The following is a 27,238-nucleotide window of genomic DNA, read 5'->3' on the forward strand; positions in this document are numbered from 1 at the left end:
CACGAAGTAAACACTGCTTGTAGGTGTGGAATGTCTGCTCTGCTGAAAACGGGCCCATAGTGCTGTAGTTGTGGATGTCTGTGTCGGCCAGTGCTTGGACACATGAGGACAGTACTCTACTCCAACAAACACACACATGTATACAGTAAACACACAGTGCATCACCCCACCCTAATCCCCTCCTCTCTGCCGTACAGGAGGCTTGGCCTTTGTGTTGCGTCTGACCAGCTGGTTGCCTGAATCAGCTTGTGCAGCTGTCTACTGTGACGAACACTACTCTACCACTACCGGGACACATGACTCTTCACTGCATTGCTATGTTTTAATATGACTGCCTGGCATTACTACAGCCATTTAAAATGCACCTAAGAAGCCACTGACCTCGGGGGAGTTTACAAAGGCCGAGAACAGGTTGAGTTTTAGCTATAACACATATTGATGGCGATTAACTAGCGTTTGAGAGCCTTGGAGGGTTGTGCTATAAGAGCTAGACTCACAACTGAGGGAAGACCGAGCTCTAAAGTGTGAGTGGCCATTCAGTACTCTTGCCAATATGCCCTGTGATATATAGCTTTGTCTTTAATAGGCACGGGCATGGTGTGTAGGGCAGTGTCGTGAAAAAGACCCAGTTTTATATAAGCGTTACAGTTCACTTTGATCTCTTCTCTTGCTCCACTGTTTATAAATCAGCCACACAAATATTTATGAGCAGAACGAGGAAAATGGCTGGTCTGGTTTGTATCTCTGCCCTCCTTCCCTCCCTCCCTACGGCGTTCCCTCCCTCTCCCCGTGGCTGATGTGTGGATGAGGCCACCGCAGACGCAGAGCGAGCGTATAGGCCCTAGGCCACATCCATCATATCTGTTCTGTCTCTGGCTATTGTGTGGCCCCAGAGAAGGCTGACCTAACCAAAGCAAGTAACAGAAAAGACAGCACAATTAGTAATAGTAGTGAATGTATGCTATACTGGCCACTGGCTTAACTTGTATGAAATGATGTATAATAGTTGAACTAGTACAATATGAGTGCATTGTATGTACACAATCAGGAACAAAAACATGCAGGTCAATACGAGCGCATGCCTGTGTATGATGTGCATACACACACATCCGTGCCCCTGACTAATGCATCACTAGTCCATCAGTGACAACGCTCGATTAATTAATACAGTCATGTTCAAAACATATTGGCTCTGCCTCCCTTTTAGCTCACCTATCTGTTTCTGCCTACAACACACACAATGGGACAGGCCCAGAGCTTCTGAATCCATACGTTTTAATTGCTCCCCCCTGCCCTGACCTCTGATCCAGATCACTCTGATATACAGCATCTCTATTAAATTGGGAAGTAGGTAAATATTCTTCTAATGACCCTCAGTTCTAGCGACACCTTTGAAAATGGAGGAGAAAAAAAAAAATCAATCTCGTCTTTTTTTTCTTTTTGCCCTTCACCAACTCTATTAGTTCCCTTTTTATCTGAGGGTCGACTCCAAAAATGTGGAGGGAGAGCGAGCAGAATGGAATGTCTACTTTCATTTTGACAGGGCAATAGACTTTACTGAGATGCATTTCGGTAATGAGGAGATTACAAACCTATGCTCAGAAGGAAATATCTTTTTAACAGAATCTTGACTGTCCTTCAAGTAACACATTGGGTTTACTGAGCCAATAAAAAAAAGTCAGACAACCTTTATCTAAACTGAACAGAGTGTTGATCCTGCAATCTAGACTCGAGATAATTTAAAAGATAACGCGGTTCAAACGGGAAAGAGACAAACTCGACCAAATGTTACCCATCACGTAAAGCGGATGCACAAAGAGATAGTGATAGTGGTTTATGCAAGGCGATGTGCACATGTATGTGTCTGTGCTTATGTGTGTGCACTGTACAGTAAAAGCCGATGAACTGTATGTGTGTGTGTGTCTGTGGGCAGGGGTGGGTGGGTGGGGGTAGAGAGGGGGTGGTAGTGGTGGACTGGCTTGTCGATCGATGCAGTGATTGGCAGTTAATGGCTTTTCCTGTTCTGCCTTGGTAACCCTGGCCTGATGGCTGTTGCTTCTGATCAGAGATGGCAGATGGTGTTTGATTTTCGTATATAAACCCCTGACTTTGTGGAGATGGCTTCATCATTTTTAATGATTTCAAAGTTAAGTTGAATACTGGGAATACTCCAGTGCTGGATCTCTCGTCTAAAGAAAATCCTAACTACCCTTCCAGATGTAAGGACTGATCTCTCTTAACTACATACGCCACTCATGGTTAGTATTCTACTATAAGCCCCCCAATCCTTCAACGATAAGTTATTAGATTGAAATTCACAACGCATATGTTTTTCTGTATTTTAGATTGGCCTCATTTTACAGGCTGCTCAGTCACAAACTTGCTCCTGATCCGATACGACCACTCAAAGACTCCAAAATCCCAGAAGATCACAGATAATAAACACCTAAAAACCTATCACCAAATTATTCCATCCTTTTCACCCAGCCCAGTCAGTAATGAAAACTAGAAACTGAGTTTAGGTTGTACATTGAGAAAAATTGAATGATAAGCTCCATTTGATGTGTAAGAGAAGATAGGTAGGAAATCAGAGTACAAACAGCAGGTCCTGAAATCTCAGATTTTTCTCAGAGTAGTTTAATGTTCTTAAGGGTTTGCCTTTGTTTGGCTCCTCATTCAACCAGTTTCAACTACTTAAGGCTTACGTCTATGGTTTAAGTCTATTTAATATCCTATAAATCCAGACATTTTGATATTTCATCTCCCCAGATATTCAAAAGGAGAAAGAAAACTAGGAGATGAAACAACCTGTATTAGGAGGCCATACCGTCCCTGTAAAAATGGAAGAAAACGATTGATCTGGCTGTATGGATCTCCTGCTGTTGTACTCTTCACATTGTCTGTAAGTCATCTGTGAAATGATACTTGTTGAGAAACAGGAAGGTGTGTCTGAACATTGGTGAGCACAAAAGCATTTGTGTGTGTGTGTGTGTGTGTGTGTGTGTGTGTGTGTGTGTGTGTGTGTGTGTGTGTGTGTGTGTGTGTATGTGTGTGTGTGTGTGTGTGTGATGACGATGGGTGTGTATGTTTGTGAGAGAGAGAGAGACAGAGAGAGAGAGAGAGAGAGAGAGAGATAGTATGAGAGATTTAGGTCACACTGGGACTCATAACTGCAAAATTAATACGCCCTCACTCCTGAAACATCAACAAATAATAAAATACTTTGCTTTACAGAACTTATTAAGATGCTTTCTCTCTCTCCCCCTCACGCCTCTCAGCATGCAAATTAATACATTGATTATTTGAATAATAATTTGCATTCCAGATCTCACAATTTCATGTTCAAACTTTAACGGCTCCCAGAGTTCTCATTTAAACAGTAGCTGCACAGACAGCCCTTATGGTTCAAATTATTTCAACATGACTATTCCAACCTAACAAGCATAAATTAAGGAAATTCCTATCTAGTGACAGAGATCAATCTGAAGGAAGGATCCAAGTTTGAATTATTCAGCGGTCCTTAATTGCAGGGCTAGTGTTGATTGAATGTGGTGACATTATAAAAAAGAGTTTGTGGGGCTGGCAAGGAAGGCAGTGAGGGATGATAGTATATGATCTGGGACTGAGCCGAGGAGTTCAGTGGCTACGGAGACTTCCTCTGCTGTCTGCTGCTCTGAAGAGATCTCAGAGGAAAGAGGCCTCTGTAAATCAACATGAGATTGAAAAGGACTTTTTAAAACACAAATGTGTGGAACTGCTTACACTGAACAAAAGCCTGCACTTCAGTCCTTCTCTTTCACCAGCTTTTGCTAATAAAAGACAAGTGTCAGACAGTGTGACCCTGAGGTTTGCCACATAAACGAAGCAGGGTGAGGCGAAGGTGAGCAAGAAACAAGATGATATGTCGGGGTGGGGCTTAAAGGCATGGTAGTTAAAGTTATTTTTTTCTTCTAACGCCAGTCTGTCTATTCTGGGCATCAGTTTGTCATGCAGGAATGTGAAGGCCATAAAGTATCGGTGCCCTTGAGAAACTGAAGAGCATTCTCGTCCCCAACTCTTAAAGCTGTCTCTCTCTTTTTTACTCACTATCACTTTCCCCAACTCACTCCCCCTCTCTCTTAGTTTAAAGTAGAACACAGGTGTAGAAGACGGCACCCGTGGGAAAGATAACTTTTGAGAACATTCCTGGGGTTAAAAAAAGAAGAAGTTCTTTCTGATATTCTTCATCTGGGGAACTATGTAATTGCCTTGGTTCCATGACTATGCCTTTGTCCCCTTTTGTGCCTCCACCCCACGCTCCCCATCGCTACCTCTTACATCACTGCACAGTGATTTCCATATTACAATTTAAACAAGATTCTATTCTCTGCCACTTTTTTTTCATTTTCATCTTTCCATTTTATCCATCTTTTGTATTGTAGAATAAAAGGCATGATGAGAAAACAAGGTGCAAAATGATCTTTTCCAGGGCCCCCTATAAAAACCGCATGACACCCTGGGCTGTACCGCTTAATTACAAAAGGATGAAATCTTTTCTTCTACATCTGGAGAAAACATTGTCTGCATAACACTGATAGATTTATAGCTCCCAGTTCTAACCCTGGACTCAAGCACAAAGCAATTAGGCAAACATGGATGGACAACCAGCGCCATGAAGTTCAGGAAGAGATGGCTATTCTCACTATATACAGTATATTCTCAATATAGAAATGGCCTCTGAGGCCCCACTATTTCAAATAGAAATTCTACCCAGAAAATTGTCCTCAGGAAACTGGTGGATGGTTAATCTTTACTCAAGCCTTAGAGGTGAGGTGGATTTTTCACTGCACAGAGTACTTCCTGTCACATTATGTGCTGCATAACCCATCCAAAATAGACTGCTTTGAGGAAAGCATGTATGCAGGTATCAGCATCTCTCTGACCCATCACTAACAACAATGAAATCCAGGCGAAAAATTGCCGGAGTTCTGCAATCCAAAAGTAATCGATGCACCACCAAATGGAAAGACCTTAGGGGCAGATTTGTTAAAACAAAGAAAAACCTAGATAAAACAAAGGCAGTACATGCTCTGCACACTTAGTAACTATTTAAATGGATGCAGTATTGTAAATCAAGCATGGGTTGGCTGCCTCCAACAAACAACAAAGCAAACAGGCTGTGCTTAAAACCTAAATGTCCTTCCTTATAAATATGAATATAAAATGACTTAGTACTACTTATACTATTGTGTTAAGCAACTCAAACATCCTTTTAGATTTACAAGTGGAACATTACAAGGCAAGGGGAATAAAACATCAGCCAGGGGCACATATCCATCATTCTGTACAATTTATCTGTCCCATGACTCTACTCTGTAGGCCAAACCCAAACAGAATAGAGGTCCCCGTGTGCTCATCCTGGTACCTAAGACCTCCTCCCCTTTCCTCATCTGTCTCTTCACCCTACCTTGCTTTCATGTACAGCTCCACTGAACACAGGCCTCAGAGCTGAGTAGTTTTGTGGCCCTGACCACTCGGAGGCCATTAATCTGGTGGCTTAGCCACTGATGTATTGATGGCACAGAGCCGGTAAGCCTGCCTGCCTCACTCTCTCCATCCCTTCAGCTTAGGAACTACATAGATTCACAGGAGCCTCCACCTGGCCTCATCAAAGCAGTGTTTACCTGCCAATTGCCACTGTTAGTCTTTCAGGTGTGGTGGCTATAGGTCGGCAGATGTATTGATAGTTAGTTAAAAAGACCTGTGAGATGCTTCATTCAAGCCGTGATAGCCACAGTGTGTTTGCATGCACTCAAAATACATCGGCAGCTAAGTCAGTTTTTTTTTTCAGTGTGTCAAACCGCATGAGCAGCTTTCATCTTACAACTAACACAACAAGAAATAGAGCTTACATTAAGGTGCCCTGTAGACCGGTAAATTCCTAAAATTAGCAATAGTGCTACTATATTAATATTTCTTGTAAGCCTGTAGGTGAGCACACATAATTCTAAAACTTCACTTCAATCTGGGTATTCATAGTTATTGAGTTATTTGTTTTGATGTAAATGTAATGAGTCAGCCTACACAAGTTATTTTACTGCAGTTTGACTAACAAATATTTGAGTTCATAGGAAATTGTAGAGGCCGCTGATTACATGGAATCGTAAAGCCCGGAAACCTTTATGTGTCTTGTTTTTTTTTACATGGGAGCTACATCTGTTGATTTAATAAGAGAATCAGTGTGTTGACAATAGTGTTAACAGTACTTTGCTCTCAAGTGTGGAGCAAGGAACTTCTAACAAGCTGAAAAGTAAGTAGAGCGAGTGGGATGGGGGATGCAGACTGAGGTTTCAGCTGAGGAGAATGTTTAGTTTTCAAGCATGGTTGGATTAAAGATATTTAACCTTAAGCAGATCCCCATTCTGGACCACCCACTGGTTCACTATCCACACTGTTTTGTTTTGAGGGTCCCTTCACCCCCTATTTGTTATGTTTATTTATGCTGTGGAGACAACGAAAAAAAGGTAGGAAAAGGGAGAAAGAAAAGCAATACAACAGACAGAAGCAGAGGGGACTAAGGAGTATATAGCTATGGATGTTTGACAGTTGTGTTGAAGAAACTGTTTCTTGTCTGTAAAAAGAGGGGATCTGGGGGGAAGTACAAACTGTATATCTGCGCCATACATCACTGCCTACAGTGACAAAGCCACAGACTGTACACAAATAAGAACTTATCTCTGCCTTGAACTGTTATGACCCTGTTCCCAAAAACTGATATAACCCTGCCTCCTATTCCTTTCCTTACCCAAACACCAATCTGCCTTTTCTGCTGATCAGGCTGGAGATAACAGGCTCAGCAGCTTCCTTGCACATTAGCAGGAGCGTGCTCAGCTGCTCTCGTCCAAAAACAAAAATATCTAATCAAAACAAACAACATTTAATACAATGACCAAGGATCTCCAACTCCCATCTGACAATGTAACACATCATCTCCATTCTTTTTCTAATCCTATGGCTCTGTGTGATGAAACACAGAGAATGCATCTCTATTGCCACCACAGACCCAGGACGGAGAACCTGGTCTGGTAATGCACTCGGATTTCAACAGTCAACAGTCATTGGAAGAAAAAAAAGCCGGGAAACGACCAACATCCCCTGTCTCAGCAGCTTTCTGCTCCCTATCTCCCGCTTTCTTTCACTGTCACTTTGTAAGTCCTAACAACACCCACAGTAGGGCAGTTGCACATACAATCAGCAACAGCAGCAGCAGCAGCAGCAGCTGTGCCATGGGTCAAAGCCCGACCCTCTCCCTGGTCTTCTCAAGGGGTGGGAGCTAGAAGAGTTGTGAAATTCTTGCACACTGCCAAGCCCTACCAGCCCCCTTTACTTGCATGACAGCCCCTCTATCCAATACACCCTGATTTCTTCTGTATGCCACTCCTTCCTTGTTCCACTTACCACTCTATATATAACTGAGATCTGCTTGAGGTAGGACACTAGTGCTCAACACCCTGCAGGCGACTACTGACACAATGAGGGTAACCGGGGTTCAGGATCATGACTGTGTTTAACTGAGGAGGTGTTACAGGGGCCTATACAGAATTTAAATACATCCTTAGTGGGACACCTTTTATTACATGTACATCACTTGTACCGAATCATATTATAAGAACTTCTCTTTGAGCAATTAAAATGATACATTTAATGAGCCCTATGTTGTCATCTGCTGGCACTTTAGATTACAAGATTGCTCTGTGTGTGTGTACGTGTGTACGTGTGCGTGTGTGTGTGTGTGTGTGTGTGTGTGTGTGTGTGTGTGTTTGTGTGTGCATTTACACGCTTGTGCATGTGAAAGGAGAGAATGGGCTGTCTCCCAGGATGTGCAGCAAGCGCTTTATTAGAGCGGTAGTACCAGTAAATCAGAGCTCAGCTCTTCCTGGAACTGCTGCAACCTTTCCCACTGAGCACTATTACTGAACAATCATAGGCTAGCCATGATAATTAGCAGAGTATCTATCCTTCCAACCCTCCTGTCGCCCCCCTCCCCCCACCTCCCATCCCCTCTCTCCTGTCTGTCTCTCCATCCTCCTTCTACCCCTCATCTTCTTGAAATGACTAGTGGGTGAGCGGGTAAGGCCAGGAGCCTGCTAGACGTCATTTTGCCAGAGGATATTTTTCGGTACCTGCTGTCATTTTTATCTTGATGATGACCAGAGTGACAATTTGGGCACAAACAATAAGACCACAAAAAATATCAAGAATTATTGGGACATCCCAGAAAAGTTAAAGAGCTCGGGAGAGGTATTAGTTATGGAAGTGCCGACCCTGTCACAGTAGTGAGGGACATCAGGATTCCATAATAATCCTGTGGATGTCATCACACATCCTGTCATCTAGTGGGCTCTTGGCCTAAGTCTTAGACAGCAGGATTGCATGAGTCCAAAATACACTTTACAGCTTTATTTGATTGATATTTTCGTAGAGCTGGAATACAACTATAACCTATTAGGGGTTGTACCCCAACGACAAACTATTGTATAATCCAAGAGAATTGGAGTCAATCCTGGTAGTCATGATCATTAATGGGGTGAGGTCAACACAGTTTGCATTCCTGAGTCTGAAAATCCAGTGCTTCTGCTGAGTAGGATCATCAGTGAACCACCTTAATGCCTTTTCATGTAACCACTAATCCCTTCGTTTACATTACTACCTCTCTTCCTCTATTATGTTTCATTGTGATTATTTGCTCTCTGCAGAATGTAGACATTTTCTTTCCTCAGTGTTCACTGATTCTTTTGGATTGCACTGAAGGGTATAATAAGAGCTGTAATTCCTTCCAAGATACAGATGTATTGTGTTCGTTAATGGGCCAGCCGATGGGCTTCACTTAACACTATGTTAGTGCAGTTTAAAGTGCAGAACATATGATCAAAAGCCCTGTTCTCAATGGTTAAGGTTCAGATAGTGGATGTGACTGTGTGTGTAAGGTGGAGAGAGAGATAGGTGAGAAGTTTGTATAGTTATGTGTGTGCTCAATAGAGCGGGACCAGGACAGAGGGAGGGGTGACAGGACTTTCTTGGTTAAAGATTCCCCATCTGATAGTGACGGCACTTTCTCCCTTCTTTTCATGGCCAAGCGGCATCTGGAGTGGATTTTGTGCTAGCAGACACCGAGGAACATGATTACATTCGGCTAACTGCGCTCTAAACTGATTATGCATGTGCCAAGCTAATGGACTACATTTGCAAGAGGAAAAATAACATCCAATCAATCTCAATTACCGCCGATTGCACCGGCCCCCGAGACAAGGAAGGTAGCCAGCTAACTCCCCATGCTCCTCCCCTTTCCCCCAACCCTTGACTGGAAGCTGAGGCCTGTGGCTGGGCCTGGCTAGGCCCCACCCTTTATGTCTGGCCAGAGCAGCCAGGGCCTGGGAGCTGGATTAGTTCCACTCATCTCACCTCCACACTAACACAGCCCTGAGGCCTTCTGCTGGTGGTATAAGGGCTATCATGTTCACATATTATGTACGTGGCTAACTGTAAAATGAGAATGGAAGATAGGAGTGTGCAAGATGAAGAGAGAGTCTTAGGGGAGCGCTACATATTCTAAAAACATACGGTACACAAACTAATGTTTGGGTTATTTGGATACTGCAACAGAACCCATCTGTTTATGTTTAGGAGTGACCATTCTAGGAGCAGAAGAGTGACCATCATGCTATCATCAGAGCCACTAAAAATCCTATGGTCCAATAGGAAAAAAAGAAGGTGAAAGTGAGCTTCAGAGCCCAGGGGTGTGCTGGGTATGTCTCAACAGAGAACACAGTACACAGGGGAAGACGGCATCACCCCCCACTGTGTGGTGGTCCATGTGGTCAGGATGACTTGCAGGATCTTTCTGTGGTCTTTTGGAACATTCCAATAGTTGGGGTGGTGGGGGTGATATTTTTAGAAAGCCCTAATATGGGCCGCATACCACAGACTCTCAAATTATCCCATCCAGCTTAGCCCTCAGTTTAAACCTTCCTTTTTAATTCCAGTAATTACAGGCTCCAATTTATATGGAGCTGTGCACACAAAGGGCCTGTTTAATGCAAACCAGTTTGATTTGGGTGAAGTGTCCCAAGCATCTCCCACATCATACAGCCTGTTTATGCTGACTTGATGATTTATTTTCTCCCCAAAAAGGTTAAAAATGGTTCTATTTGCATCAGATTTCTTTGGGGAAGAATAAATGAATGGTGATTTAGCTTTTTTCGTCTTTGCATAATATACCAAGTTGGGTTTACAGGCTTGTGGGCCACTGTGGGTTTCTGCCTGTCAGTATCTCTACCAGGACAGTAAATCGAATGCTTTACGAAGACTGTGAAATGGTCAAGTGGGAAGCCTATGCTGCCAAAGAGACCTCACAAACATGTACTTCTTGTCCGCTAATCACATTTGTGAGTCATAAAATATTGTAATGATTCTTGTCAACTCCAGAACATCTATGTTTTGGAATAGTATCTGTTGTAAGGAGAGCTTATGAGGACCGCTGTGTTCTCGGGTTGAGAGAGCAGGTAATTTCTGGACAAACGCACACACTCTTACTCGGAAGATCAATTGGTTTTAAGAAATATGGAGCCATCTTAAGAGGCTTAAGTCATAAAATATGATCATGCCTGGATGTGTTGTACATATTTAATCCCCCACAGCCTGAGCTGCAGTATGACATATGTCTCTTCTCTCTTAAAAACATGTGCAGAAAAAGAGATGGAGGAGAAACATTTTTTCTCTCTCTTTTGCCTTTAAGGCTCATAGCAAAGTGTAAAGAAAAGATAATGTAGTATAAATTGTACCCTATCATGTTAGACAAAACAACTCTCTCCCTCCAAAAGGTGTGAGAAGGAGAGAGAGAGTACGCCAGAGCCTGTCTATTTTGGTCTAATGTTAGACTGTCATTGGAATGTGGACCAGTAAGTCCAACAGCTAAGGCCAGGAGAGGATGACCATGGGCTGGAAAAAAACACAAGGATAACTAGCTTGGCTTTTTCTGCTGTCTCCCAACTGACTCAACACATTTGCAGATTATGTTGCATATTTGCATTTCTATGCATCTATAAATATCCTGTGCATCTGCAAATGTTCGTGTGGTCCTCTTGCTTGTCCTGATACAAACTGCATATTCTCCCCTCAACACCTCCTGTGTCCCCTGGTCCTTTTAACGGCTGTACTAGGAGCCCTACATCACAAAACCTTTTAAACAAAATACTATCTATCTTTTACTGTGATTTCAGTAAAAGGCTCTGTGGACAGGAACATGTATGTCATGCCAGTGGTTCTGAGGATCTACTCATAATCCTGGATGGTTTTCAAATCGACAGCCTTTTTGAGGGGGGGTTTAAATGGCCCACTTCACCTTAGTTTTTCATTTAATTAAAAACACTATGCTTGAAGCAGCATTTTTAACATTCAACTTAGTGCCTAATTTCCAAAAGGGTATCATACTAAGATATCATAACCAAAGTGTCAAACAATAGAACTGTTTAAATAGTTTTTTGTTTACTTCTTGAGAGTGAAACACTTGACAATGGAGTGGACTTAAAATAAAGGCAACATCTACAAGGAGATTACCGTGTTATATGTTACATTTTGTTGGTGTGTATGTTGTGTAGGCGTGCAGGGAGTGTATGTTGTCATTGTTTGTATGTTTTTTTGTTGTTGTGTGTGTTATATGTGTGCGTGCATGCGCAGCTATGCCAGTTTGGGTTAAGCGCAGAGTGGCCAAAGCCGCAGACACAAAGGATAGGTACCTAAGTGGAATCAGGCCTGTTAGATTTATGGCCATTTGTTCGGAGAGTGTTCATCCATTGGCTATTATGGAATGATTAGAGGAGAAGGTGAAGCTCCAAGTCCAGCAAAAATCAATACGGCTGTCGAGAACGATTCAGCCTTTCCCGCTCCGAGGAGTATTAGCACCAAACCTCTGTCTCCTCACACTTCTTCATTCATCTCCTAGTGATTCACCCCTAAGCCTCCAAGCCAGCTTCACCTGCCATGTTCTTCTCATAGCAGCGCTGTGGCCCTGCTTCTATATGACTTCTTGGAAGGCAAGAGTCACACAACAAAGCTATCATTCATACCTTGGGAGAGCGGCTAGTTTAGTGCTGAGGGCAGCACTAGAACATTTACTGTGTCTTGCGGACGAGTATCAAGTTAGCGGGAAGAGGATTAACAACACATTTTGCCATTTGAGTAAAACTCATCAAAGTTTAACAGGATAATAAATACTCCTAAATATGACACAAACATACTGCTTCTCCTGGTAATATTATAACACTTCAAATAGTGTAATAATATAGACATTCTACCTATGCACATGCTCTTTCCTCCCTATGTATGTATGTAAGTATGAATATATTCAGTAAAGATATGAAATTGTGATACACTTGAGTGGTGTGTGTAATAAAAGAGCTTGAGGACCAACCTTGTAGAGTTTGAGGCTAGCCTCGTGGCGGGTATTGACAGTGTGCATCCTCAGCTTCTCCAGGCTGTTAGTGTAGTAGTCACAGGCATTGCACTTCAGGTGCACCGGGTTGCCTATGGCCACACACTTCAGACGCCATTCATTGCCTTTGCCCCCTTCTTTGATGTGGGCCACAAGCTGGTACTTTTGCACATGCTTGTCTGTCTTGCAGTGCAGCTGGAAGTTGGCCTTGAGCTGAGTGGTGTAGTGGCACAACTTGCACTGGTGAGAGTCGCCCACCACAGCACGCCACTCCTCCTCCGGTAGGCTGCGTTCAGCTCCCATATGCATGCCAAGCACATCCAGGTTGTCAGTGGTGAAGCGGTTGCATACGGCGCACTGAAAGAGCTTGAGGGAGGGGTCACTGGTTTGTGATAGACTTTCCCCCAGGGTCATCAGTTCTTCGGACACCATCTGCCCACCGCCCAGCCGCACGTCCATAGGGATCTCCCCACCTACTAGTAGACAGACAAAAAGAAAAAGGAAAAGAGACAAGAACGGTATTTAAATTGCTGCATACATACACTTTGAATTTATTTTAGACATATCCAAAGCTTACACTCTAAACCAGAATTCAGTTTGAAAGATCACTTTATCATTCAGTAATTTACTTCAGTAAGTGTAAATCATTAATTTATTGTTTTAAGTTTGTGAGCACAGTGTTTTCCAAAGGAAGTCATATTTTTTGCCACTCTCATAATGAATAACATCCCAAGTAAAGCTTTGGGGGACCACACTGTGTCTGTCGGTATGATATCGTGTGGAGGATATACTGTATGTGCATGAATGTATTTATTGACCTAAGGCTATCTTTACTTTGAGCTGGGAAAAAACAAAGCCTTTTCCATAAGGACCAAAACCTCACACTGCCAGAGAATAAAATTACACATATCCCTGTTTGGGCTGGTGGAATTTCATGGCCTGTCTGTAAATCAACTCCAGAGGCCATAAGTTCCACAGAAAAAGCAAGTTATTTTATCATTACTGAAGAACTAAGGATTTCCCAAGCACACATTACTGTAAATCAAATCCATCGGCCTTGTTCACTGAATAATAATATTAAAAAATCTGTGCTTGGATTCTTCTGCTTCTTTCACTCCAGATTGCCTCTAAATCAATATGGACACCCAACAGATTATTCTGCTTGGTACTGAGTCTAAACGATGAAGAGAGGGGGAAAAAACACAGCAAGCACATATCATATGACACCAACCACATAACTGATGTCTATACAGTCTGGGAAGGCTGACTTTAAAAATGAATGCTAAATATATGAGGTAAGAGCAGCCAGAGTTTTTGCCTCTGCTTGCTGATCTTTAATCTTTAACTACCCAGACTGAGCATGCAGGCTTGACCCTGCCTGGCTTTACACTAAATTAATTCCAGCAGCTCCTTTTTATTTATTGCTGCAGTATGCAGCCTGCTCTTGGACTTTTCTCCATTACCTGAGTTTTTATAGCCAGGAGAGGGAGACCTTTGAGAAGCCCTCTGAAATCACTCACAGACCCAGCTCCCCATCATGGCTTCTTAGACTCCCTCTCTAACAAACACATATACCCAATCCCTATAACAGTACTGTCTTTTCCTGCACCTTGCATCTCTCATTTCTACCTTCTTCTGATGCTGTATTACTATGCAGATGTAATGATTTACCACAGACCTGTATCATATTCCTCACTAAACTCTAGTAGTAGACCATTAGATGAAGACCCTGAGTTGTCTATTTTCACATAGTTACCATGATGATGATTGTACATATATATATGATTGATGGTGCTGTATGAATCTTAAATAAATCTTAACATATTGCCATTTTTGCTTATTCACTTTCCAAAACTAATGGATTAAGTGAATAGCTGTCTGACTTGTCTTTTGTGCTGTTTCACAGTGCACTATGTTAGACATCAAATTCTAGCACCAATAGCTAAAAGTCACATACCCCTCCCTTCCCTTTTACTCTCTTGCACTCCATCTCATATCTTCCTTTCACTACAGTAGCTGAGTCTTGGGAACGAGGATTACCAGGAGGCTGAGATCATGTGAGGTCAACATTTGTTATCTATCTCTTCGGCAATACACTCAAAAGTCAAAAATCCACAGTGAGAGCATAAAAGTGCACCTCTCGCTTTAGCTGCCCGGCCTGAGATCTCCTTGTTATAGCAGATTCTCTTGAGAGATTTACTAAGCCTTATGTATCATACTGTAGAGTTAATATCAGAGTGTTTGTGTATGATGGCTTTAAGAGTTCCTTAAAGTGTGACAGAGGATGACACCACTGTAGTTTATGGGCCCAGACTGTGTCATCATTGCCTCCCTTGTAACATGCTTATTACAACTCACCTCACAGAAAAATGAACAGATGGTAGAAGAGGGAAAAAAGAATTAGTCACAGCAATCAATTCTTGTTTGTGTCTTTGAACTGGCGACAGTTGGAGACAAGTCTGTACAAACTGTGGGGTTGTAACTGGCCTGCCAAACGCTCTGCTATGCTGCTGAATTACCCATGCTGAGCCCTCTAACCTCCCTTCTTTGACCAAGATAAAATTTATAGCTGCAATTACAAAGTTGGAAAAAATGGAGAACTCCAGTGGTGAAGTTCAGCAGCAGTTTGGGAATAATGACTTAAAAAAGCTGAGGCTGGCTGCCTGAAGGGGAGGGCAGGGAGAAGAAAAAATAGAGGGTTGGTCCTCTAACTCAGTGGTCCCCAACCACCGATCCGCAGACCGGTACCGGTCCGTGGGTCATTTGGTACCGGGCCGCACAGAAAGATTGAATAAAAAAATATTTTATTTTGAAAGAGGTTTTATTTTGAAAAATCACCGGATACATCTGTCTGTGCGTCTATGTCTCTTGACACATGTCAAGACGTTCGTCTCAGTTAAGTGATACTTTACTTCAAAAAATTAAGCCCACAAGCAACAATGAGTGGAAAACAAACGTCTTTAAAGAGCTTTTATGGAAAAGGGAAAAGACCCAATGAGGAGACATTTAAAAGACAACATCAGGAGTCCTACTTAAAATACGTGTTTATCGCTACAGGTGATTCTCATGCGCCGCTCTGCATAATATACAGGCTCGCAAATGAGGCAACAAAGCCTTAATAACGGCTTCGCCGGCACCCGGCGTTAAAAGACAAGCCCTTGGAGTTTTTTTAAATAAGAAAATATGAACAAGAAGGACATAAACAATTACTGATGGCCACCACATCAACAAATGCGATTGCACGGAGAGCGTCATACTTAGTGACTAACTGTATTGCTAAGGCGAAGAAACCTTTTACTATTGGTGAATAATTTATACCCCTATATTGAGACACAAACTTATGGCTCCCACTAATTCAGCGTAATGGTGAGTTTTTTATGCACTTTTTTTTGTTTTTATGCTGGCCGTATCATTTTATTCCGTCATATTTATTCCCCCCCACACTTTGAAGGCCGGTCCGTGAAGATATTTTCTTACATGAAACCGGTCTGTGCCGCAAAAAAGTTTGGGGACCGCTGCTCTAACTCACCATTTGTGAGCAAAAGTAGCTAATTTATAGCTAAATGTACAGCTAGTACATGTATAGATGAAACTAATTGGCAGACTGGTCTTGTGCACTAGACGGTTTTACTATTGATATGAGATTAAGGCATTGAGCATAGGCCTACTGTCATGAAGAATATTATCATGAACAATATCAGTAAGGAACTATGAAGAGCGTCTTGGGTAAGTCCCTCCTGTAAACTTCTCAAATGGATTATCTTTCTTTCACCACTACCACTTTATAGTGACTCTGCTTGTAAAATGAGAGAATGATGTTGAGTTCACTAGGGCAGGCATTCCTTAAGCATAAGAAAGAAAGGCAGCCGCCAAAAGTAAAAAGTAATGATATATCTAGTATACGTAGCAGTGGAGCGGGGCAATATGTGGATATTCCTGTTTATCATTTTGTGTGGTGTTAACAAAATAAAAATGTTCTGTGTTCCTGTAAATTAATGAATTAGGAATAAAGATCAAGTCAAACTGAAACTGATTCCATATTAAAGAAATATCTCTGAACTGTATCTGGTGATTTTGTGGGGGGCATTTCTGAGAAAAGAGGCAAAATAGGGCTCACCTAGTGCAGGGGCCAGGGCGGCCATGTTGGGATCAAGGTGAAAGCTCCCCATCAGGAACTGAGCCTCAGCTCCAGCCGGGTCTATCTTGAGGCCTGGTGGAAGGCTCATGTTCTGGGCCAGGTAATATTGGTAAAGCTCAGCCTCAGAAGGTGAAGGCATGGCTCCCAAACCAAGTCGGCCATGCTGCATCTGAGTCACATTCTGCTGAAGTAGCATCATGTTGTGCATGTGCTTCTCGCTGGTCATGTGGATACGCAGGTTCCGTGCCACATTGGTCTCGTAGTCACATACCTCACACCGCCAAGTAGGTTTGCTCTTCGGCTTGGTCGGGGAGGGGGCTCCACACGGTCCTGCCATATGGGTGGAGGACTGTGTTGGATGGTGGTGGGGAGGGTGATGGCTACTGGACTGGGTCCCTGAGGGGACCGCCACCACTCCACCTGGGGTATGTCCAAACACCTGTTCCTGTCCAGAGCCAATGGTGCCTCCATTCTGCAGTGTCTGCATGTTGTTCAGGTGCTTGTCTGACTGCATGTGGATGCTTAGGTTGCCCTTTGTGGTAGTCGAGTAGTTGCAAACCTATAACATACAGTAAAATAAAAATAAGACATAAATAAATTGATACATATATTACTTTAAAACATCAGTTCCTATCTAACATAAGTCTAAATGGCTCAACAACACAAAAACTTTAAATGCAACCCAAAAATAAATCGATCATCGCCACATTTATTTGCTACATACCTCACACCGGAAGGGCTTGTATCCACAGGTATAGCTTTCTCCACGAGCCAGACGAGGGTGGCTCTGACCACTTGTGCAGTACGAACAGGTGCCTCCCGAGTCTGGGTGCTTCTCTTTCATGTGGGCCTCCAACGTCTGCTGGTACTTGTAATGCCAGTTGCATTTCGGACACTTCAGTGTCTTGCATGAGTTGCGTGAATGCATCATGGTCATGTGGCCACCCAAGGAGCGTGAGGAACCCAGAACGGTGTCACATTTAGGGCATTCTACCCCACTTCCGCTGCCACCAGGCCCATGGTTCTGGGAACACTCGCCCATCCCTGTTATGTCACAGGAGCCTCCTGGGAACAGGTGCGAGTGGCCATGAGATGAAGGGTGGAGAAGATGATGATGGTGGTGCATATGGTGATGGTGCAGAAGGGCTCCATTTTCCTCCTCTCCCTCTGCTGGGAAATCATTTGGTTCTGGAGCTGTGGCACTATCTCGATTGGCACTTTCATCAGCAGCAGCATTGAAGGACAGAGGTGAGGAGGAAGTGCCAGCAGTGTCATCCTCGCTCCTTCTGACAGCAGCTGCCGCCATTGCCATGGGAACAGTGGGCCCGTGGCAGTTAAAGCTCAGAGGGAGCTCTGAGGTTCTCCCCCCACCGTCTGCAGCTGAACCCTCTTTCTTGACAGAGGAGGAAGTGGAAGCAGGGTCTTTGCTGTTGAGTGTGGAACTGACTGCAGAGGTGAGCGCAGAAGGCTGGAGAGCGCTACTAGGCATTAATAAAGGAGATTTGGAAATGCTTTGGTTTGAGACAGCTGGTTCCCCCGCTTCACGCCCGTCACTGCTACTGTTACCACCACAGGCCACTGCAGTGCTTTCTGCCTCCACCTCATCTTCCTCCTCCCCTAATAACAGTTCCTCTTCTTCTTCCGAGCCCCCCACCTGGCTCAATAGGTGCGCTTTGTTTTCATGTCCCTCAGTGTCCCCATCCTCTCCCTTCCATGCCAACTCTTTCTCAGCAGGCTCCTCTGTTCTCCCTCCCCGTTTGGGCAGGGAACTGGAGTCTTTGGCAGAGCCTGGGGATGAGGTAAGAGTGGATGCTTTGGGAATGCTCAGCCCTCCAAGAGAGAGGACTGAGCTTAGCGGGGTTTGTTGCTGCTGCTGTTGGTTGAGGACAGAGTCAGAGTCTTTGTTGAGGAGGCTCTCGCTGCCCCTGCTGCTGCTTCCAGGCTCCAGATGGACACCACTAAATGTGCCATAGAAGCTCTGGCCAGAGTTATTGGGGAGCAGGGTAGGTGGCAGAGGAGTGCTCTTATTTTTTGGTTCCAGAAAACTGATGAGGGGCTCTTTGTCCTTCCCAATGCCCTGGATGATGGCAGATGCCTGCTTGTCCCCTAGCAGCTGATGCTCGTCCTCACACAGTGTCATGCGGTGATCATGGACGGCATGAGTGGCAAAGGAACGCGCATAGCCAAAGGACAGCTTGCAGATAAAACACATGAGAATGGGCTTACCCTTGCCATATAGGGATAGCCCATCAAATTTGGAGAAATCCACGTTGTTGGGAACATCTTTGGATACACAGGACTTCTTGGCAGACCCATCGCTGTTCAGGTAATCCTTGTTGCTTTTGTGCCGCACATCGAAAACACGAAAACTGTGCAGGACAGGGCTGAGGCCTGCCATGGTTGAGGTATTGGGGAAACCTTGGTCTGAATTGCCAAACCACTTCCTGAAGGACGAGGCTATGTGGAACGTGTTGATGATGTGCGGGTAGACCGAGGATGAAGTCCCAGCAGGTTCCCCCGGTTTTCCCCCACTGGTGAGAGAGTTTGTGGGAAGCAGGCTGCCCATGCCCCCACCACTTTGGATCAACTGACTGATGCTCTCTACGATGTAGGCTGAGCCATCTGGCTGGTAGACTATCTCTCCAGCAAGGTTCTCCACATCACTACTCTCCTCTTCCTCTTCCTCCTCTCCTTCCTCACTCCCACTCTCAGGTGCTCCCTGCTGTCGTGTGGGCTGATGTCGCAAAAGAGCGGGCATGCCCCCTCCCCCTGAGGCCATTGGCACCCCAGGAAAGGGTTGAAGACTTGGGAAACAGCTGTCAATCTCCATTTCATCTAAGTCTTCAGATTCTTCCTCTTCTCCACAGCTTACTCCCTCTTGCTCTTCTTCCTCAAGACCCTCTCTTCTGGGATGCAACTGGCCTGTGGCAGAGCTATCACGGTGGGCCTGGGGTGATGTCTGTTTTGGCTGCTGCTGCTGGGACTGTAGTTCTGTCACCCCGTCATGAGGTGCACTGGTGCTTTGGGGTTGAGAAAGGTACGGAGCAGAGAGAGATAGGGGGTCCAGGGAAGGGGCCTGGTTGGTGCAAGGGACCTGTGAGCTAGAGTGATCGTTCCAGGGCTGTGGTGGTTGCTGCTGCTGGGAGGAGCCGAGCCCATCGTCTGTCCCAGAATCCACAGGAGACTCACAGCTGTCCATGCTGATGCCTACATGAGGCGTTCATCGCATCCAGGCCTGCAGAGACACACATTGGGTGAGATTAGAGGTTGATGTTGTATTTAGGATGTTAAATGTTAACATAGACACATAAACATAAGCACAAACAACTCTTCATTTATCATGCCAATGTTGGAAACCTACATTTCTATATTTTCCAAAATATAACTATGCCTATTAGGAACAGATCATACAAAGAAAACATGAAAGATGCTATGTATAGAAACTATAAAAGAAGAAAATCAAATGTATAGTGCATTGGGTGAGAGACAAAAGTCTCAGATATAATTGGAAAAATGACACCATGTTCATTACACCAGATTAGGTACTTAAACACAATACCTGAGACAAGCACTAATAAGCCGTCCATGATTCATCTTCCTGCCATATCAGGAAGGTACCATCTTTTATCTTCACCTTCCAAACAACACCCCTAATCTTATATTCTGCAAATCCTACATCCGTTTTTAATTAACTTGCAGTCAGAAAAAAGAGAAACAGGCTAACTTAATGGATCAAATAGATTCCTTGTGAGATAATTAGACACTGAGAAGCCACCCATCAGCACATTGTACATTTACATAACTGGAAGAAAAAGGGAAAACTGCATCTAAAAAAAGAAATTCTTAACAGTATCGCTATTATCGCTCCATCTTCAAGTTGTGTACATATAAGAAGAATATAATAGATGTGAACTATTGATATAGATGTGTATGAACTTTAACAAGAGCAATAAAAGGCAGTTTTTCTATGAGCCCAAAATACAGCTGGGTTGGGACTTCACTGCAGCTGTGTTTAGATCTTGCATCCAATAACCTCTATGCTCAGCCTGGTTTCAAACACTCTAGCCATCCTTCGCCTCTAAAATAATAAATGGGAGCTGAGCTTTCGGGAGCTGGCCATGCCCCGAGCATCTGAGAGGCCCAACACAGGCTGCAATTTAGAGCACAGAAGAGATAAAATGATAGCGCAAGATACTGCTGAGCTCATAATTTTATTAAAGGGATGCAGCCAACATTGATTAAAGGGGGCAATCGGGCTGAAACCAATAACTCTGGGCTGCCCTTTAACCCACTAGTACTGAATATTACATGAGCAAAGTTTCCCGGCACCATGCTCACTGCCATGTCCCGCTTGATTAGCACATTCCCTGCTTGCACTTGATTTATTTACTTATTTACTTAGGGATGCAAATTTCAGCTGTGATCAGAATGGAGTCTACCCCCACATCCTAACATATTAACCACTGAGGGAGAGGAGAGATTGATAATGTCTGTCTGCCTCTTCATGAATGTCTGATGAAGCTTGTTTCCCACACAAACTACCTGAGACCTCTCCAGTTTATATGCACTCAAACTACAAAAATAATGGACTTCCATTTTAAAGATGTGCTTTTGTCTTTGGACTTCAGAATGTAATAGTAGGCCATAAGAGGGTATTGTGGGTAAGTATGAATAAAGAATAAAACACTATAATGATAAAGCAATGACTTTGGTTAAATTTACAATATGACTGCAACGAGGATATAGACGTTATAGTCATAAATACCCGCAGACAGACATTTTCCGTCAGTATAGCCCACCTGATTGTTTTGTTTACACACCACAGAAACTAACCCTGATGACCCTTGCCTTGCTTTGCATATAAAATGAAAGATATTAGACTGGCTGGCTTATTAACAAGATTGCTTTATACAGCCAGACATGATTTAGAGATGGCTGCCATATTGAGTGAGGGGATACTAGCGCTACTGGTCTGTATTTATTATCTGCTCCATTAATAAGAGGCTATGAGCTCAACAGCCATTTCACACAAATGGACTGAGGGCAGCGAGAGTAATGCAAGAAAAAAAAATGCCACATGTCAAACAGACAGTGATTCTTCAAACTAAAAGCATGTGGATAAACTGCACAAAATGAAGTGAAAAAATAAATAACTGCTTCATAGGAAAAAATCTCCATGTGTCCTGTCTGAGCATGGACTGCTTCACACCTTGTTCCTGTAATCTATTCCACCAGCCCCTCCCCCAGATTCCACTTCTTGTCTCGACCAGGCCTGGGAACACTGGGCCCATATGCACAACTACTAGTTAAGATTGTTAGTTCACAATGACCTCTACAGTTCCCTACTCTCATTTTTGCATGGTCTTGAGTCTGAACATAGTGGCTACAGTCTACTGTAGTGAGTGAATGTACCCATCCATTCCTATTACTGCTGTAAGATACCTGGAGGAATTAGCAGTAGACAGGATAACACGATGACTCTTGATCAGTGCTGGAGCTTTGAGCCAGTTTGGTGTGTCCACTGCTTACAGAAAACAGGATTGCCCTTTAAAATCAAGATGGTGTAATTCAATAACCTGCAGTGGTTACTGATGAGCAATGGGATTGTCTGGAGTCGGCAAGTCGCAGATGGGCCAACTGATATAACGCTGTTTGTCTCTCGGAGGTCTGCCTGGCTCAGTGACACCTGTTTAAAGCAGGAAAAGCTTTAATCTCTGGGAGGCACTAAACAAGTCGGGGAGACAGACAAAGAGACGCGGTCGAAGAAGAGGGGAAGTGAAGGAGGCCGGTGTCTCTGTGTGCTGACTGTGTTAATAACCACAAATCAAAATGATGGAGCAGCCTACTAAAGGTGACTACTGCTGAGTGGTATTATGTACAGTTATATACTGTAATATGTAGAAAAGTTGTCATTTTCTTTTGCATACGGGCACTGATGCTGGTTGCACAAAACAAGTGATCCTGTCATGGCCTCTGCCCTTGTCTTGTATCGTAATTTTGAATGTGGGTCCACTGGGTTGACAATAAGCAGGCTGTATGCAGCCAAAACAAGCCTTAGCTGACAATAAGAGATAATCAGAGGGAAGAAAAGGCTGGATTCCTGAGCTGATCTGAGGGAGAGCATGCCGACGCACAGATCCTGACTGTAGAACTCACACTCCTGCTGCCACCTGCCTTCAAAGGCTTTGTGCCAGGGTTGCCCTGCTCTCTCGTTATCTCCCCTCTGACAAAACAATAAAAAAGTCATATTTCACCTCTTCCCACCACCCTAACAAAGCAGATAAGGTTAAACCTTGTGAAAAGGCCTCAGTCCTAATGAACACTGTCAGAGAGTGGGTCTGGATGTCATTTTGTAGGGATGGAAAATGAGATAAGTTATAAGTTATGGGTCCTTTCATTAGGTGGGATTTACCGGCCAACTGGGGAAGGAATTAAAGGCTAAGGAACCATCTGATTATAAGCATGCCTGATCACCTGCCTGAAGGCCTGGCCTTGCCTCCAGAGGACCCTGCTCTCCAGGGTTTCCTGTGGGAATTAGCTCTGACTCAGCCCTAGCTGTGAATACTGCTGCGCTGTGGGCGTGATGCAGCCCCGACCCTTACTCGTATTCACAAACACGTCAGCAGTGAGGGAACACCTCTTTAAAAAGGAAAAACACTGTTTCTTAATACGCCTAGAGGACCCCTAACAATACACTAGATCTGATTTTCAATTGTCCCTCAGTGATGTTGCCTGTCTGTGTCTGGTCTCTGAGCCATCACAGAGCCTGGCCAGCCACCGCAGGGTAAGGGGCGCTTATTGGAAAATCAATGGCGTGAACGCTAAGCAAGTTACAGGAAGATGTGGGAAGGAAGGGTTCTTATTGATAAAGCAGGGGAAGGCCTTTGATGTTGCACTAGGGACATGCTCATTGATGGGGGAACCATTGTAGTCCTCAGGCAAAGTGAGGCCTGGGTTTATCTCCTAGGTTTGTTCCAATTAATCACCAATAAAGGCGTGCATGCATTGCACTCTTAAACATAAGTCCATTTTAATGCCCGACATGGCTTAGTAAATTCTGGTTTTAAAACTGTGCTCTTGCAGTGAATGAATTTACATTTTTAACACTGCACTGCAAGTGTCCTTTTCCCCCTTTCTCTACTCTACTCTCTATTCTATTCAATCTATTCTCTGCCAAAACTAACTGTAGCCTGCTATCCTATACCTAATACAATAACATGATACAAAGGAATAACTATGCTACATCTGAGTGTGCAAGTGTGGTACTAAACTGCCAGACTGCTATCACAGGATGATTTACTGTGCATATCAAAATTAAATGCATGCTTTGAATTCTAAAAAATGTACTCTTACAGTCATTAAAAACACTTTTACTTTATTAATACTTTTTCTCAACTAATAAACTGTGACAATGATTGAAGTAGTCTGAAAGGGAAAACTGCTAATCATATTTGAGTGCCATCACAGGGTCACTTTTTCATGGAGTTGTGAGCCAAAAAAGTTTGTCAACCACAATAAACCATTATAATTATATTAGGTGGAGTTCTTGTTCTCTTTGATCCCCAACACTGTAAATCAGACAATTAACCATGTGCAGCATTGTTGTTTATTATGTGCAGTAAATATTCTGTCTGCTATTCTGCTAATGCAGACATAAGGCTGCTCCAGTATTGCTCCAACTGCAGGAGGCAAAAAGTCACCTCAGGTCGATGGCACTCAGCCTGTAAACAGGGCTTCCCGTAAAATCAATGATCTTCAGTAGGAGCTATCAGTCTGTGGAACAGAAATAGCCGTGGCTGTGTTGAGTCTGAGGCGGGGAAGAACAGTACTGTGTGTTTACATGAGTGTGTGTGAGTAGAGGGGGTCGGTCTTTGGCTTGTCTGGGAGTAGTTCTCAGAGATAGCAGAACTGAGGCATGCAGCTTCTGTCATGTTACAGCCAGCATTAGGTGCTGTAGAGACAAGACTACAGCTCACAGATGTCATTAATATTGTCTTGTATGTGTACAATATGCATTAAACTAGTGTTGAAACAAATATATCACCTACAGCTAAAATAATTCTTGTCAATTACAATATGAGCAACTCAAATACCCAGGAGGCAATGTGCTGATTGTTTTAGTTTCACAGCACTCAATTTTAGTAACCATTCTGCACTAGTAATACTGGCCAAAAAAAGGCTAAATTGATTTGTTTGTAGTATCAATTGCCTCCTTTGTTAATAGACTTGAAATAGAACCTTGAAAATGATTTTACCCTTTACGCAACACCGTCAAATTCTGCTAATCCATTCCATATTGCAGAACGGAAGAAAAGTGATTTAAGACAGAGCAGCAGTGAAATCACAGTGCAGAACTGTACGCTACTCATACACAGGGCAGTCTGAGGAAATGATCTGGAGCTCAGCTAACTTTCAAAACCCTCTACATGAGAATTTACACATGGCACTAGAGTGTTTCCTCAGTTTTGGAGGGGGTGATAGAAACAGCGTGCTGGTGTAATTAGAAGTAGTTAATTAGCTGTGGGTTAATTACTGGGTTCTACAGAGTGTTGGTGAAAGACCTGGTGGGGTGGCAAAGCAAAGGGAAGCAGCGAACACACAGCAGGAAGCTCCCAGTCTCCTGCCAATTAGCAGCCAGCACGGGGGGTGAGCTTCTCTGGTATACGAGTGGTACAAATGTGAGAAAGCTCATATCATTTCACTCAAACCTCGGTACAGGGTAAGAGATAAAGGAAGAGCAGACAAAATGCATTCTATTTAAATATGCATGCTGTTAGAGACTGCATTTATTACTGTTTTTGTAAAGAAAAACACATTAGCCAAAAAAGTTGCAGTAAAACTTTACTAAAAGAGAGAATACTTAACTTTAAAGAGTGATACTAAAAAGAAAATGACAACCAGGTTTCTCAAGAATGCCAGATTAGGAATAAAACAACGCAGGAGCTATTTTAATTACTACAAAAGTAACTTATTATTATGGCAGCCACAAGCTATCTTCCTTCATTTACAAACCACACTGAAAGACTGCACTGTATTATTTTCCTGTTATGTCCCGTGTGGATTGTTTAGAAAGCATTGTAATTTCTAAGAGCATTAATTATACTTGGAATTAAGGTATTGATGTATAATCAGAGAGGGGCAATCGGGCTCAAGCTAACATTCGCCCCGAGGCACCGAGTGCACAGAGCACACACGCTACGCACTCGTACACAGTGGGGTGTCGGTAAAATGGCAAGACAGGCAGAGGCAGACAGGCGGAGAGAGAGAAAACTTTGAGCCATGTCTTGCAAATTCTTATCAGATTATTTAGATACACATGCCCCCTTTTTTAAATCAATTTTAGACCAACAGACATGGATATTGAATGATTTTCAACAGTCTGAAGTGGATCCTCACATCCTTTAGCATTCAGAGCTGACTGTCCCATGGTGTGGAATGCAGAAAGGCAAAGAGAACACTTGATACTTAGTACACTGGTCTGTCTGGCACTAATCAATCAGAAAACAACACACTGATTATGATCCATGGGAAGATTTCTAAATGTAAAACATTTCAAAATTACATAAAGATATACTAAGTAGATATGCAGTATGTGTAACTGTGTTTCTGTAGTGTTTGCAGAATGACAGGAAAGAGAGAGGGAAGATAAAGAGATTGAGATATAGAGCTAGAGAGAGAAAGAGAAAGGGTGAGAGCTGAAGACACATATCCAATGAAAGGTCAGGGACAATGGGGAAATGTGCTGATCAAAGTTTTTGAGCCCCAGGACCTTCATTTCTACTAATTATCAAATCTGCCCCTATTTATATCTGCGGGAAGCAGACGTTCTCTCAAGAGAGGTTGGAAGTTAAATCTGCTAACTACAGTGCTTTCGGAGCTTCTGTTTGCACTCACTCCATTACATTTGTTCTATAGTAACAGGATGAGGGTGGTAGACGGGGGTTAAAAGAACCGATGACCACAACTTACTGAGGATTGTTGTTGTTATCAAAAGTAAAGGACAGAACACTAAGTAGAGAAGAACTGCAAAGCTAAGCAAAATGTGAATCGCTCTACTTTTTCGTAGGTGGGAAACTCATTGATGTCATTCTAGAAAACGGTTGCCTAAAAGGCCAGATTGCATGTTGCCATACACACATATGTACACACATATGTACACACATGCACACATACACACACCCTCCCGCAGCATTGCAGTTAAGGGAAGCTAACCACAAACACAGTTGTTAAAATGATCAATACCATTGAAATATTAAACCTTAAGAAGCCGCATTATTGATTGGGAGCACAATGATAAAACGGTTTATTATCACAATTGTGGGGCTTTATGTAAATTGTTTGGAGAGACCCTCAGCTGTCCAGCAACCGATGGGCTGTGGCTAAATTTGAACCCCACAACCATAAACACACCCCCCAATCCCCACACAGCTCTGCTCCCTTACCCTGCCACACAAACCCTGAGGAATTGCAGCGATTGGGGGGAACAGAGAGATGTCATTACCACTACTTCCATTAAGGATAGCTGACACTGATCAGCATACCAAGCTCCCGTTGACAGAGAGACGGGAGAAGGTGAACTGGCCCCCCAAAACAGCATGGTAGCTCTGGGCTGTGGTCTAAGGGATCTCCAG

General features: G+C 43.4%; 1 protein-coding gene across 1 annotated transcript in view; it reads right to left on the reverse strand.

The window, feature by feature from the left end:
• The window catches only part of zfhx3b (zinc finger homeobox 3b), a 136,711-nt gene that overhangs the window by 70,005 nt on the left and 39,468 nt on the right, over positions 1–27,238 (reverse strand). The window contains 3 exon segments of the mRNA XM_029455924.1: positions 12,449–12,945; positions 16,587–17,166; positions 17,332–19,842. Coding sequence (XP_029311784.1) covers positions 12,449–12,945; positions 16,587–17,166; positions 17,332–19,806 — 3,552 coding nt within the window. The 5' untranslated portion in view covers positions 19,807–19,842.

This window comes from Cottoperca gobio, chromosome 3 (genome assembly GCF_900634415.1).
Source record: "Cottoperca gobio chromosome 3, fCotGob3.1, whole genome shotgun sequence".
In the NCBI taxonomy this organism is placed as follows: domain Eukaryota; kingdom Metazoa; phylum Chordata; class Actinopteri; order Perciformes; family Bovichtidae; genus Cottoperca; species Cottoperca gobio.